At 33.3% G+C, this 15,524-nt stretch overlaps 1 protein-coding gene across 2 annotated transcripts; it reads left to right on the forward strand.

Annotated features, from left to right (window-relative positions):
• The first annotated feature begins 5,119 nt into the window (after positions 1–5,119).
• On the forward strand, positions 5,120–15,325 carry LOC132747989 (cyclin-Q-like). 2 transcript variants are annotated; one of them, XR_009628188.1, is made up of 7 exons: positions 5,120–5,268; positions 9,821–9,918; positions 11,193–11,281; positions 11,911–12,043; positions 13,272–13,499; positions 14,263–14,509; positions 14,543–15,325. XR_009628188.1 is itself a non-coding variant. In XM_060737525.1 (6 exons), the coding sequence occupies exons 1-6, from the start codon at positions 5,211–5,213 to the stop codon at positions 14,353–14,355; spliced, it is 699 nt and encodes a 232-aa protein (XP_060593508.1). In that variant the 5' UTR covers positions 5,120–5,210; the 3' UTR covers positions 14,356–15,325. The 2 variants fall into 2 exon arrangements, 1 of the variants encoding a protein (XP_060593508.1); XM_060737525.1 differs by having other exon boundaries at positions 14,263–15,325.
• The last annotated feature ends 199 nt before the right edge of the window (positions 15,326–15,524 follow it).

Raw genomic sequence — 15,524 nt, forward strand, 5'->3', positions numbered from 1 at the left:
AAAATTCATAGAAACAGAAACAAAGCTGAAACAGTAAGCATGTAATTATTTAATTATATTGACAAAATAATAACATAAATGGCATAATATAAACACCCGACCCAATAAACCTGTAAGTTACAAAGGGGTATTTCAAATGTTCATGTTAATCAACAAAACATGAAAAGCATTATTCATATGATATAATATTAAATTTAAATAATAATTGTTTGACAATTATGGATGTATTACATAATGCAATATTGACGTAGGGCTGCTTTCCCGGTCATTAGCTAAAGTTATTGAATGACTGATGTAGAGAACAGAAATATGTTTGACTTAATACGAGACCCAATTTGCGTTTAAGGATTAAAGATTGAAAACAACAATATAATTTCATAACATTATGTTTAATAATTTTTCCAGTTTACAGTCCACAGTATGTTTGACACATATGTAATAGATATTGATATTGATTCTTTACAAAGACTGATAATGAAGAAGAAATGTCATACATACAAACAATATCAGAATAAGTACAAGTGATACATGTACAAGCTTTTGTTTTAACTTAAAAGTAGGTCACAAATCATGTCCTGTAGTAAGCATTTGTAAAGTCCTGTTTATTAAAGAATTCCTGACCAATTTTATAGGTTTTCAAAGTCTCGTGTATTTATTGAAAATGATTAAAGCAATTCTTCTCAAATACAAATAGAACTGTTATTACTCTCGAAAATGCAATGCACTGTGTATGAAATAAAGGAAAATAATCTGATTTTAGAGGAGTGATAAGTTACTATAGCTCTCAATTTAAAATAACGGGATGATTTAAACATTGCCCATTAAAGTTTTGCAGCCCTAGCGTTGATATATATGATCAAGTAAGATGTTCGTGAAGTTGGCAGCCTAGCAGGCTAGCAACCTGAAGTTGGCAGCCTAGCAGCCTAACAGCCTAAAGAAAACTAAGAATAGTACAAACATGAAAACAGTCGGAAATACATTAGTAGCACTTCTTTAGACCATTCCACGCCTTTTTTCAATATCGTGATCTTTATGTTTTAAGATGTTGAACTTCATCTTAACATAGTTTTTTTTGTGTGAAATTTGTGAAGTCAGCAGCCTAGCAGGATAGTACAAACATGAAAACCGTCGGAAATGAATCGGTAGCATATGCTTAGACCATTCCACGTCTTATTTCAGTATCGCGATCTTTATTTTTTTAAAATATTGAACTTTTTCTTTTTATTTTGACACTTCGAAATTTGTGAAGTTAGCAGCCTAATAGCCTAAAGAAAACCTTTTTTTATTTTGAAGCTTTTTATTTTGACTTCGAAATTTGTGGAGTTAACAAAATCTAAGCGACAAAATAAAAAAAACAACAAAGTTTTCTTTAGGCTGTTAGGCTGCTAACTTCACAAATTTCGAAGTGTTAAAATAAAAAAAAAGTTCAATATTTAAAAAAATAAAGATCGTGATACTGAAATAAGACGTGGAATGGTCTAAGTATGTGCTACCGATTCATTTCCGACGGTTTTCCTGTTTGTATTATCCTTAGTTTTAGTTAGGCTTCTAGGCTGCCAGGCTGCTAGGTTGCTAACTAAGTCTTCACAAATTTTGAAGTGTAAAAAAAAAACCAAAAAAAAAAACAAAAAACAAACAAACAAAGTTCAATATTTATAAAAATAAAGATCGCGATACTGAAATAAGACGTGGAATGGTCAAAGTATGTGCTACCGATTCATTTCCGACGGTTTTCATGTTTGTATTATCCTTAGTTTTCTTTACGCTGCTAGGGTGCTAGACTGCTAGGCTACCAGGCTGCCGGGCTGTTAGGCTGGTAACTTTACAAATTTCGAAGTGTCGTAAGAAAAAAATGGAGGGATGGAAAAAAGTTTAAGACCAATGGTTATATTTTCCCCAGGTAAAACAGTGAAATGTTCAATAATTACTCTAAAAGATACGAGCATATTTTTGATTAGTTTAACCATGATTTATTTGTACGTGAAATACATGTAAAATATAACACTGTAAATATTATAGATTTTTCTAACCAACACTCTGTTTTTCCACAATTTGCACGTGCAATAAAATTTCAGCAGATCATATAAATACTTCTGGTTTTGTATACTAGTTGTAAACATGGCTGAGTTGCACTGGAATTTGAGAGAGGAGCAAACAGCTTATTGCAAAATTCTTGGGTTATTGGGTAAATGCGCGCAAGAAATAAAAACGGAACTAAATTTAGTTCACGGAGAACATTCCCTTCAATATCATACAAGTGACAGGGGGGTTTCAATGTTTAAAGAAGGGACAACTAATGTAAAGGATGATCCCCGCCCTAGGCGGCCAATTTCCGCTATCTCTGAAAAAGACATCAGCACTGTCAAAGCCATAGTTGATGAAAATGCAAGATTTACCGTGGAGGAGATAAGTGTCATATCGGGCCTTAGTGTGTCATATGTGTTTTCCATCTTGAAAGAAAAGTTTAAGTTAAGGAAAGTATGTGCCTGTTACCGCAACCAGAAAGAGGGCGGGTTGAAAAAGCCCCGCCCTTATTTACTAGGATCAAAGATCAAGACGCCTGAGATAAATTGTCACAGGGAATGAAACACGGCTTATTTTTTCAGCCCGAGGATTCTGAGGTTTGAACAGTGTGTAGGGTCCATGGTGAATATTTTGAAGAACTCGACTAATCATTTTTCACAGGTATGACTTATTTATAAAAACGCACTGCCGTTGCCACTAATTAAAATACATGTATGCCCGATTTGTCGAAAAAGAGATACAAAATTAAAACCTAACCTTATTTAACACGAACGCTTTTTCTGGTTGGATTTTCCTCCAATTGTAGTTCATCCACGGTGGAAAACTTACACGAGTGATACTAGAACGTGCTGGAGCACCACACTAAATACTGTATTCCGCAAGAATCAAGCTGAAACAGAGATAAAAGTTGCATTGTAGATAAAATTGTGTAAACTTAGCTTTTATAATATATCCGTAATTTTAATCCCGCATTAAATATGAAATATGTGCATGGGTTTCCTTTTCCCGTAATGGGGTCGTCACACCATGAACATTTCTCTGAACATTTCAAACGTTTGATTTTCGAGCGTTCTGGAAGAAAGATGTGGCGTGTGATTTAATGTGTTTTTAATGCATGACTAGCGTGTACATGTATATAAAGCACGAGAAGCGTGTAACAGCGACCGAATAGGATACCCCTGAAAACCATTAGCGTGTGCTAACGTGCGACTGGCGCGCAACGAACGATTTGCCAACTTTAATCGAGCGTGTTGAGCGTCTGACAAACATGTGAATAACGGCAGAATAGCGTCTTGCTGGTGTGTATTAATTTTACGTAACGCTTGAAATCTCATAGTGTTTCACTAGCAATAATGTCTTTGGACGAAGAAGAACACCGGAAGGAACAGCACATCTGGGAAATAACGCACCCTGTGACACCCCCTGAACACTAGTACTCTAAACATCCCGAAATCCCCAATGTGGACGGTCTGTCCTTAGCAAAGAGAGGGAAGACGCAGAGTAAGAATTGCGGGATCCTTGACTGGACGGTCGAGTGTTTAGTTTCCCAGAAGTGTATTTCAGACCGTCCTCAGAGTTCGTTAGCTGAAAAGTCGCCCATTGCAGTGTAGTCGTTCCACTGAACACACGCAAACGATTTGTAACAACCAACGCTAGATTAACGATTTTCTAACGATAGCGTACCGCGTGCAACGCTCGGAGAACGTTAGACGATCTTCTGTGTTTAAAATTAAACGTTGAAGAACGCTGGTCACAATGAGAACTTTTGTGCATGTTAAAAACTTTTTTTCGGACCAGCGTTCAACGCCGATTACCGGCGTTCACTAGTGCTCTTCTGGCGCTCTCCCAGCAACCATTGGCGACTACCAACGTTTTCTAAAACGTCATAGAACGCTGACCATGACGTTATGGTGTGAAGGTCCCATTTCATTAATTATATAGTGAAAGAGTGGTAGAGAAAACATTGACGTTCTGTGCGATTTATTGTCGAGAAATGGTAAAACTCGTTTAATCTGGATATAATTTATGTCCAATGTATTGCAATAAACCATTACGAACGTGTCCGCAGTGTCTATATGTAGAGTATGGTTTGGGTAGAATACATGACCAACTCTAACTGGGTGTTCAATTTCTATTTATTTTGATGATGTGAAAATGAAACCTATAAAATGAATAAACAATTATAAATACATGAAATACAAAACACAAATTAAAGTACAAATTCAATATCAATATCATTTCAACATTTCACATTTCAAATAATTCCAACCATTTAATTCATCCATTTCAATACATTTCTTTTAAGTAATTTAAAGTAAAACATATCTTACCAGGTGCAACTGGCTGACCTCTATTATATAAAATAATAGCCATTCTGTTCTATAAATAACAAACGTAAAGTTGATTTATATAAATACAATACTCAAAATGTTCTATGAAGAACTACTGAAGTTAACTTTACAATGCAAAGTTTGAAAATGATTTCTTAGAAAAGGAATGTAAATTGCCCATGCATAAAATGATATGAAATCACTCTCTATAAATATACAAGATATTTATTGGACATTACTTAACAACACAGGACATAACAAGGGCATAACAAGAGACAGTTCACTGAGCATAGTAACTCACAACAAGAACAAGACATTTCCCATAATTCTATAATGATGAATGAAAATGATGTCATGTGATTATGCATATATGAATGAGAATGTACAGTTAGTTGTTCACTACAGTGATTACAACTGTGTGTGTAAATATAGGATGAGTATACAGATAGGCAGTAAATTTACCTTATCTACATATATATAAAAAATAAAATACGTAATGTTATTATATTCCTGGCACAATTATTGTTTGGCATTAACTATACAGGAAGCGTACCCGTCCTGCAGAACTGGAATTTTCATGTCGTGTCGCTTCCCCTTTAATTTCAATTTCCGCAACTGCGCGGATCTATACAGACATTCGTAAAGGTAGTATTTTATGTTGTCCATTCCTTCGCAGCCATTTTACGCATGCGTAAAACCTCGCTTGTTCCTTAAATTTTTTTAAGTCGTATTTAGTACTCTGCATCCTTTCTTGGTACGGGAAAGACTGTTTTTACTGTCAATAGTTAAAGGGAACAAACTCTTCACAAATTTTCAATATTACTTAAAAAACTAAACTTCAAAACAGAATAAGTCATGAATGAAAGCGAGGGAAAGGTTCATTTCCGTGTAGTGCGCTTTATATATGAAGCTGGTAAGTGAAGATGATCTAAAAGCTTTGCAAAAGTTTTGAAGTAATTATGAAACGACAATTTAATTAGTTTTCGCGACTTGTTTTTTATTTTTAGCTGAATTATATTCCCAACTTGTTTTATTCTTTGAGAAATTAGGTCCAGGGTTTTAGGACTCAGTCAAATTTGAGGCTTAATTCTGGATTCCACTGTTTTCGATGAATTATATACTGTCTTCAACTTCAAACATTAGTTTAACACTATCTAAGTCCAATGAGGCCCAAAATATAATAGGTGAGCCATCTACTTTTTCAGAAATCTTCATTCTGTTGTTAGAATACACTGTTTAAATTCACCACTTTAAAAACGGATTTAACTCAATACAGGATTGGAGCAGTACCTGTAGACGCAGAAATCATGATCACAAAATAGACAAATATCATTTTTTCAGCCGATTTTTACATTTTTCAATCATTATCTGACATAAATCGGTGTAAAAAGATGAATTAGATGTTGTAAAGTTCATTCCATTGGGTGAAAAAGCAAGATTTTAGCATTTTATCATTCAAGCGCCTTGTCCAGTATATACCGGAATGTGGTAATTTAGTGTGGTGCTCCAATCCTTTTTTAGTCACACTCTTTAATCAAAGCACAGAAGGCGCTGAATTTGTTTGGGTCTCAGAATGTAAGAAAGGTGCAGGTTGTGAGATTATATGTTTAGTGCCACCAATGCTTTCCAGCGTTTTAATTGTAGTAAATTGGCTATAAGACTAATTGCAACACTGATATTCAATCCAATGTTTATTTGACTTTAACAATTTAAAAAAATGAGTTACCTTTACTGGGATTTGAACTCCAGACCTCTCGCTTCCTAAGCGAGCCCGAAAACCCTTCAGCCACGGTTAAATTTATATGTGAACGGCCTGAAGAAAACCATATTATTCTAAATTAGGGCTTGTAACGACTTTAAACTGTTGTTTAACACAGATGTAAATAATCCTGAAGCTTACTATAAGCATGTATATTTATAAAGAATCAAAGGGCTTCAAGTTCTTTGGTATTTTCTGATCTTTGCAATCTAAATCGTACTGTATATCTGTATGCATTTTCCTGTATAAGTTTATTTTTATGTATTATAATTCATTTTGTAAGGCACATACGGAATTCTGCATAACTAGAGTTGCATCAAAAAATCATTTATGTACTTTTTTTACGACAGCCACACTTTATCCTTGTAAATCATGGCTACTTCCTTAACAAAAACAATTAAAAAAAGAATTTAACAAAAAAAAATTTCCTCGACTGGGATTCGAACTCGAGACCTCTCACTCACTAAGCGAGCGCGTTACCACTGTACCACGGAGAAGTTATACACAGAACGTCTGAATAATATCAAGTCATTCTAAATTTAGAACTTCCATTGCATTCAGGTTTGTAATCCCAGGTACGTTAATATACGTACCTGGTAATCCTTATTAATTTCGAGGTATTTTGTTCAGGGTAAACCTGTTGCTTAAAATTGAAGTAAATATTTTAGCGAAAATCCTCTCGCCCAAACAGTCCGACATGTAGAATCTATATATTCCACTACTCGGTTTGTGTAGTATTCGGTAATCTACATGGCTAAAAATAGTATTTTCATTGATAAAATCATATTCATCCGCGTAATTTGTGATTGTGCATTTATTGACAATTCTATAAGCCAACGCTATTGTTTAACTTTAAATGCGTTGTAATTTGTTGGATACTTGTAACATAATAAAATATTTCTTTCTTTTAAATCGCTAGTTTTAAGCTGTTTTGAGAACTACTTGTTGTTAGGTTTGTCATAAACTTCTGTGTCAGAGATTGAATGTCCGCTTTGTATTTAGTTATTTTCGATCAGAAAATACCAGAAAACAATACTAGAAATCTTCGACCATTCGGGAATTACTTTGCTTGAAAATTGATGCGCCTGTCTTTGACCATCTTTACGCAGTGATCTCCCCTGAATTTTTCGGCTTTAGTGTACATACAAAAGGGAAGTAACCGCTTCAAAAAAGTGGACTACTTTCGGCGTTTGCAATTAAGAACATTAGACTCTGAAATTTCGCTACCATTATTTGTTTGGTCTGACGACCCAAACAAATAAAAACTCCTGACAGCTGGTGGGTAGTACATCTTTAATCCTTCCGCCAACAAATGAGTTCCTGGAGAATACACAAAACACAACTTTTAAAGTCATCATATAACACACAAAAACTACACACATGCAATAAATACACTTTAATTATGACCAATCTAACTAGAGATGACTTAAATTGGGCCATTTCAAAATTTTAAAAAACTACTTTCTAGACTACAACGGGTTGGGTCTAATTCCGTACCGGGTTGAGACCAGATTAACGAACACTCTTTACTGGTTGGGGTCAGGTCCCAGGGGACCACCAAAACCGGACAACCACCAAATCGAGACGGCCCCATAAATGCCTGATTTAGTTGTTTTCTTTGTTCAGTTGTTGACGATTTATCAGTCACTTTGGTATCAACAATAAATACAGGTTTCTTCTATCATTAAGTAATGAAGTTTATTTCAACTTTTGTAAAAGGTAATATTTTAATGTCTATTTCAAGAACATTGACGTTGGAAATTTAGACGTCAAGAGCGCAATGCCTGACCTCTTTTACCAGCTTTAATCATTTACAGTGTAAACAATAGAACACCCAAAACTTCAACATTTGCTGCTGATATATTGTACATCGTGTTAAAAATTTAAAATTAAAACACTCAAGCTTTTATCTTAATTAAATCATTGTCAATACATATCAGTCCGGACACATGGTACTCACAGTACTATGTTCAATTTACGTAATTTAGATACCCTCATTGACGGGTCTTAAACATAAATGTCAACATAATCAGAACAAAACAAACTAGTTTGTTAGTTAGGAGAAGAACCTAGCTATACTGTGTCAAATTTTCAGATCCGTAGCTTCAAATTATTAAATCTGTAAGGAAAGATGTTCAACAAGTGTCCTGTTGATGGTCCCCGACCAGTATATTTAAAGATATTCTACAAGTTTGAGCATTTAATATAAATATATTTTAAACAGAACCTATGAACTATCTGACTCGCGTTGGGTAAAAAATTATTTCTTTATGTTCACATGGAAACTTCTCAAAAAATTGTTACGTAAATAAACGTCTGATATAAACACCCATGCAATGACTTATGCCAGTCGAAAACTGTAGTGGTTTGACCAGTGCTTAGTGCAAAATCCTTACATATGTTAATATGAAAAAGGCAAAGCCTCCAAGCGAGCTCGATTTACTTTACCATGAAAAAGTATACAATAATCGTTCATTTTTATTTAACATTTTCTGTTTTAAAATTGTCATTTGGTATTTTATACACTGCTACCGATTATTCTGGTTCCCTGTGGTTCCAATATAAGTTCGCAGGACACCAGTCTATGCTTCCGTTTTCAATCAGAATACCTCAGCTTTTATATAAAGGTAATCTTGCCATTCGAAAAGTTGCAATGTGTCAATTCAGTACTTCGGACAAAAGTTTTCAAAACCAACCCTATCTAGCAGGCACTCATGTTACCATAAAACTGGCTTTGCGAGCAGGCCCTTCGGGCCAGCTCTTCAAGCTCGCTATAAAAATGGCAATCTCCCAGATTAGACACCACTATAATTTTTAGGAGTTAAACTTTTATATCAAATATATCAAACTGATGAACCTTTATATGTGTTTTGACTCTGGGCTCTATACCGGGATATAGCAAAAAAAAAAAGAGAGAGAATGGGCTCATACAGCTAGTCATTTCCTTCCAGGATATGAAATAGTTTCATTGAAAACAAGACATTCTACATTTTTTGCGCTATAAATAGAATGATAAAATGAGTGCACTTAAGGTCTAATTAAAACAATGCTCAGTGCACTGTAGGTCATCTTTTTGGACTTTATGTAGAAAAAAATATTTGTATGAAGTTTAAACTGGATACAAAATATAAAATTCCATCAGTATCTACATTGTTTAATAAATAACCTAAATTAAAATGTTTTTAGGATGCTTGGAGAAACTTCAGATTTACATATACGAAATTCAGACAATGCATTTTTACTAGCCAGTCGATAATTTCCATGTGTGGAAGAGATATTAATTATTATTCTGAAATTTGATATAATGGCAATCAATAAAATGAATGGAACTGTGTTAATAAATGTTTTGAAACCAGAATTGAATTTAAACAAAAAAATTTTTTTTTCTGTATTATATTTTATTGAAAATTATTATTATGTCCCATTGACGTCCCTTTATCCAGTCTTTACCAAGCAATGTTATTAATGTCATTATCTTAAAGATTCCTTTAACAGGTGAAACCAGTAGATATTTTTCCTTAATTATTATATTTGTTTTACTTATAAATAATGACAATGTAAATCGGAAAATGCATAGCTTAATTTTTTCCCCCCACTATTTATATCCATATTGTTTAAGACTTTACATTATATAAGATAATTATTTATATTTCGCAATATGCAATTATGACCCTATTTTTAATCTGCAAGATTAATATATTTTCAGGTTTAAAGCTTCGAATGAAAACAATATCATTGGCATCAGCGTGTGTACTGTATCATAGATTCTTCAGAGAAAACAAAGTTGATGATTATGATCCATATGTAAGATTTTTTCCATCAATTAGTTTATGTACTGTACTTTGTATCCTTGAGAGTGTTTAATTTATTTCTTAAATGTCTCTTAATATAAAGCATTGTAAAATTGTACAAAACATGATGACAAGTAGAAATATTTTGTATACAGTATACAAGTAGAAATATTTTTTATATACATGTATTATAAAGAATGCAACACATTTTTTATAGGTCTTAGATGCATGTCTTTAAGAAATTTTATAGACTGTTATTTGTAATGAGGTAAACTGTTTGATTGTTTCACTTGTATAATTAATCGATTCCCCTCTAAATACATGTATCTTAAATGGACTTGCCCATTTTTGTGTCGCCTCTACGGAGTAGTGGCTACATATAGGGATCACTTCTCCGTCGTCTGTCTGTCTATCCGTCTGTCCGTCCGTCACAAAACTTGTCCGGACTACTCCTCATAAACTACTGGTGCAATTTCATCCAAACTTTACAGGAATGATCAGTACCAAGTCTAGTTGTGCATATTGTCATATTGTTTTCTGGTTCAATGATTTTTGTCAGAGTTATGGCCCTTTAATAATTTTTATTTTAAAAGTTCGTCCGGACTACTTCTCTTATACCACTAATGCAATTTCAATGAAACTTTACAGGATTGATCTGTAGCTCAAGTCCTTGCGCATATTGCAAGGGTTTTCCGGTTGAATGATTTTTGGCCGAGTTATGGCCCTTTGATAAAAAGGTGTTTTTTTCTGTGTGTTGCCAGATACACAAAAGCTTGTCCGGACTACTCCTCATAAACTACTGGTGCAATTTCATCCAAACTTTACAGGAATGATCAGTACCAAGTCTAGTTGTGCATATTATCAGCATTTTCCGGTTCAATGATTTTTGTCAGAGTTATGGCCCTTTAATAATTTTTATTTTTAAAGTTTGTCCGGACTACTTCTCTTATACCACTAATGCAATTTCAATGAAACTTTACAGGATTGATCTGTACCAAGTCTAGTTGTGCACTGTCCGTCTGTCACAAAACTTGTCCCAACATGAAATTGGCCATCATGAGGCGACACATATGATCACTGATCGCTCTTGTTTAATCTGAACATTCAACAAAACCATTTACAATTCCTACAGAATATTTCAAAATATGTACTGAATGAATAAGCAAACAGTGCAGAACATGTTCCAACAGCTTGGATGTGCTGGTTGATCTTGTCTGCACTTGTAGCAGTTACCACCTACAGGGGTTAGAGATCATGTCAAGATGTTGTATTTTATTATTGTTTCAGTTGATTGCCGCCACTTGCTTGTATCTTGGTGGTAAGACAGAGGAAGAAGAGCATGTTAAACTTCGAGATGTTGTTAATGTTACTTACAGGTACAAATAAAATAATTGCTAAGTACTTACAAAGTTACATGTACATCATAGTTGAAACAAAATGTAGCAGTATTTCATTGTGCCCTACTTTTACAGTTGTCTTGATTTCTCTTTGATCAGTTTTTAATTAAAATCTTTGTAATACATAACTGGATTATTTGTTAAAAATCAGTATATACATGTAACAAATAAGTGTAAATATGTACAATTAGGCTTTAATTGACTTATTAATTGCAGATGAATTGAAATTGTAAGTTACTTCAAGAACAATATGGATTTGATATTGATTTTGAAATGGTCACAAATGAAAATGAGGCTTGATGGAGTATGATATATATTTGATATAGACTATTTGGATTCTGAAATTATATGAAGGCTATTTGGGATACGATATGCATTTAATATGGACTTTTTGGACTCTGGAAATGAAAACGAGGGTAAAATTGATTGGATCCAATATTGATTTCTGTTGAGACATCACATGGTGCAAATGTTGAAAGTTCATTGGCTATACTTTATAATGATTGTGTGAATTTATATTGTAGTTTATGATCTTTGGGACTGAAAACTAAACATTAAAGTCATATTGACAGGTCATTTTCTATGTTTTCATTATTTCCTACTAACAGAACATTAAACAGAGATAAACCTGCATTAGAGATGGGCACTACATTTCAACATTATAGAGATTCCCTGGTCAACTGTGAGCTTCATTTACTGAGAAGTTTACATTTCAAATCTGTCGTATACCATCCACATAAGGTAATAATTTCATGTTATTGCATGTGATTTCATGTTATCATAAAACTGGTTAATATATGTAATGATGTTATGATATTTTATGTGACTATGTAACTTAGGTAATGATTTCATGTTATTTAATAATAGTGGGCAACTTGGGTTATGATTTCATGTTATTTCTTAATACTTGGTAATTTCAGTTATTACTTCATTTTATTTCATAATAATTGGTAACCTAGGTAACAATTTCATGTTATTTCATAAAAATAGATTTTTTTTCATCACTAGTGGTCTTTCATGCTATTTAAGTTTCCCTTAAATATTTCTAACTTGAGTAATAATGCTGTAATACAGACAGCGTCTAGTTTTGTCTAGGACATATCTTCTACATGCATGGATAGATTATATTATTACTTGATACAAATGATCTCCACCATTAGAGGTGCAATGTAATGTTACACTCATAAACCTGGTTGTTAGGTCAAAGGTCAAGATCACACTTTAGTGGTCAAGGGAAAACCTTGTCCAGAGCAAAGCTTCTACATACATGTATAGGGATTTTGATTAAATTTGGTACAAATGTTCATCAGTGTGGTCCAAAGTTTTACACACAAAAATCCAGGTTCCTTTAGCCAACGTCAGGGTCAAACGTAGAGCTTAATGGTCAGTTAAAATGAATGAAAATGAGTGTAAGGACAATTTTTAAGTCTTGAATTTAGGGATTATATTACAAATGTTAACGATCATGAGACTGTGTATAATCTCAAGCCAGCTTTTTTCAGGTCAATATAAGTAAGTTACGAGAGAAAATTAAATGTGAAAATTTTGTTCGGAGCATACGTCAACGTGCATGGAGGATCCTAGTATTACTTGACACATAGTGTTTCACACCTTATGGATGTCTGTTGGTCAAAGGTTAAGGTCAAACATACAGGTCAAGGAAAAACATGTGTCCAAAGTACAGTGAGGGATTGTTAAATCATATATTCTAAAACATCATAACGAATTGTGTGACAAATGTTCAATATTATGAGATGGAGCATTTGTGATGGGCATTTTTGTAACGAATTGTCACTTCTGTAAAAATTACATGGATTGGTACATCAGTTTTAATGCTTTGAAGCTTGATGTTGATATTTCAAAAGCTGTGTGTGGTTATTTAGGATTCATGCTGTTTTAGATTTATTTCAAATTTACTTTTATGATGTAAATGTTGTATTTGAAAAATTTGATTTTTATTTTCCTTCAGTTTTTGTTACACTACCTTAAATACCTGGAAGATTGGTTTGATCCTTTCACATGGCAGTCAGTACCTCTGTCCCGCACCTGCTGGGCACTGCTGAGAGATTCATACCACTCACCTCTAGCTTTGAGGTACAAGCCTCAACACATTGCTATTGCTGTGATATATATGGCCCTTTTCAGCCATGGTGTAGAGGTACCATATAACAGAGTAGCAGATTCCCCATGGTGGAAGGTAATCTTTTCATAATATAGCATACACTTTTTTTGTAACATATAATTTGACCAGCCTAAAATTTATTAAATATATTACCTTCAATTAACAGACTTGGAGGAAATTACTGTATAAGTGGATATTTATGCGTCACAAAAATTTTGCGAATGTCATAAAGTGGACTTTTAGCATGCGGAAATATTTGCGAAAATATGATTTCTTGAGTGTAATACTCTTTTTGTGACATCATTAATTAAGCAGTTACATTGTTATTGTAGTTGTTCTATTCAGTTGTGTAATACCTTTGTGCTTTGTTAAGACCAAACTTAAACAAACAGGCAATGAGAAAAATTAATCTCAGTACCCGAATAGTCAAACTTATTCATGTATGATGCTATATGAAAAGGTGTTTTCAAATGATAGCAGAAAGTTCGCCTAAAAAGAAATAATTTATGCGTGATCAAATATTTGCGAATACATATGTAATTTCAATTCGCAAAAATCGCAAATATTTCAACATCGCTAAATTAACCATTTATACAGTAAATTATAATATGACGAGGAACTGATGTGGTTAAACATGCACACAAAAAATCTTAAGATATCTGTTAAAATATTATTCATAGTTTTTAGCAAGTTAAGTTTTAATAACAAAGCTCTAAGATATCAGTTAAAATACCATTGTAGGCTTTGTAGTATCTATCTCACAAACATTATTTTACACTTGTATATAAATAGCATTTGTTATACTTATCTTTCCATCTCCTATTATTTTCCTTTTCAGGTGTTTAAGGAAGATATATCATTAAATGAAATAAAGGATATCATAAATGAAATAGTGTTTACATATGACATGGAAAGTACTCTACAAGCGTGAAACAAGCAGCACATAATTATCAAACCACAAACATCCAGTCAAGTGTTTGTAAACATTGTTAAGGGCAGTTAACAAAAGCAATCTTTGAAACCACCCTGTGTTACAGATAATTTCACTTGCAGTGAAACTTTAATTCTTTAACCTGGATATAAAGGTTTTGCGGGTTTGTGTTAACCAGGAAATAAAGGTTTCACATGTTTTAATAATGCAGGAGAACAGAAGAAGTTTAATGTAGCTTGTTTATATAATAATGATACACCTTGCCAAAGTTTGAATTTGGGACAGTCTACTGTATGTTTTAGGGATTTTTATATGAAAATAGTATTAAAATTGGAGCAGTCAAAAGGATAAAGTGTGCTATGCCAGCCTGAATAAATTTGAAGGCCAGCCTTACTATTACCAAGCCAGAAACCTTCAAGGTTGTTATGTTTCATTCAATTTAACCTTTACCTACTGAAATTGTAAAATGGACTTAAGAATTTTTATTTTTAGATCTGTTCATTGTCAGTTATGGCTCAGAACTATTTCTGCAATATATGTCTTTGATTAGGGAAAACTCGTGGTAAAAATTTAAATTTAGACTAATCCACCAACAGAAGAGAGCCTTGTCTTACCGTACAGACATACAGATTGGCCTGGCTATATACTAGTGGTAAAGGCCCATCAGTTTTGCTACCAGCTGGATCAAGGTTTATTTATAGCTGTGTTATTTATCTGTTGTTATATGTAATGAGTAATGAACTGTTAATATGATTTTAATACCATTGTGAGCACATGGTGATCTATGATACAGATGATATGATATAAATAACAAACTATTTATTGATAACACTTGTTTGAATAAGTGTACACAGTTTTACTAGTATCCTCTAAAAGGTCATGATAAAAAAGGTACATGTGTATTTGTTTTTGTCTAATATTTTTTAGCAGGAACATTTTCGATTTGAATAAATTGTATGAAAAAAAATTATCATGTTTTCTGTCTTCAACTTTACATGGGCATGATTTTTATGATTTTTACAACAACAATCAAACAGCGGTTCAAGTGTCATAGTTTTGAGTTGCTTGCACACCTACCGAAAATGACATTCGGAAATTTTACAACAAAATGACTACACATGGCGTGACAGCCAGTGATTTTATAGGCATCGACTTTGTATTGCTGCATA

This window comes from Ruditapes philippinarum, unplaced genomic scaffold, assembly GCF_026571515.1.
Source record: "Ruditapes philippinarum isolate M1 unplaced genomic scaffold, ASM2657151v2 ctg241_1_1_1_1, whole genome shotgun sequence".
In the NCBI taxonomy this organism is placed as follows: domain Eukaryota; kingdom Metazoa; phylum Mollusca; class Bivalvia; order Venerida; family Veneridae; genus Ruditapes; species Ruditapes philippinarum.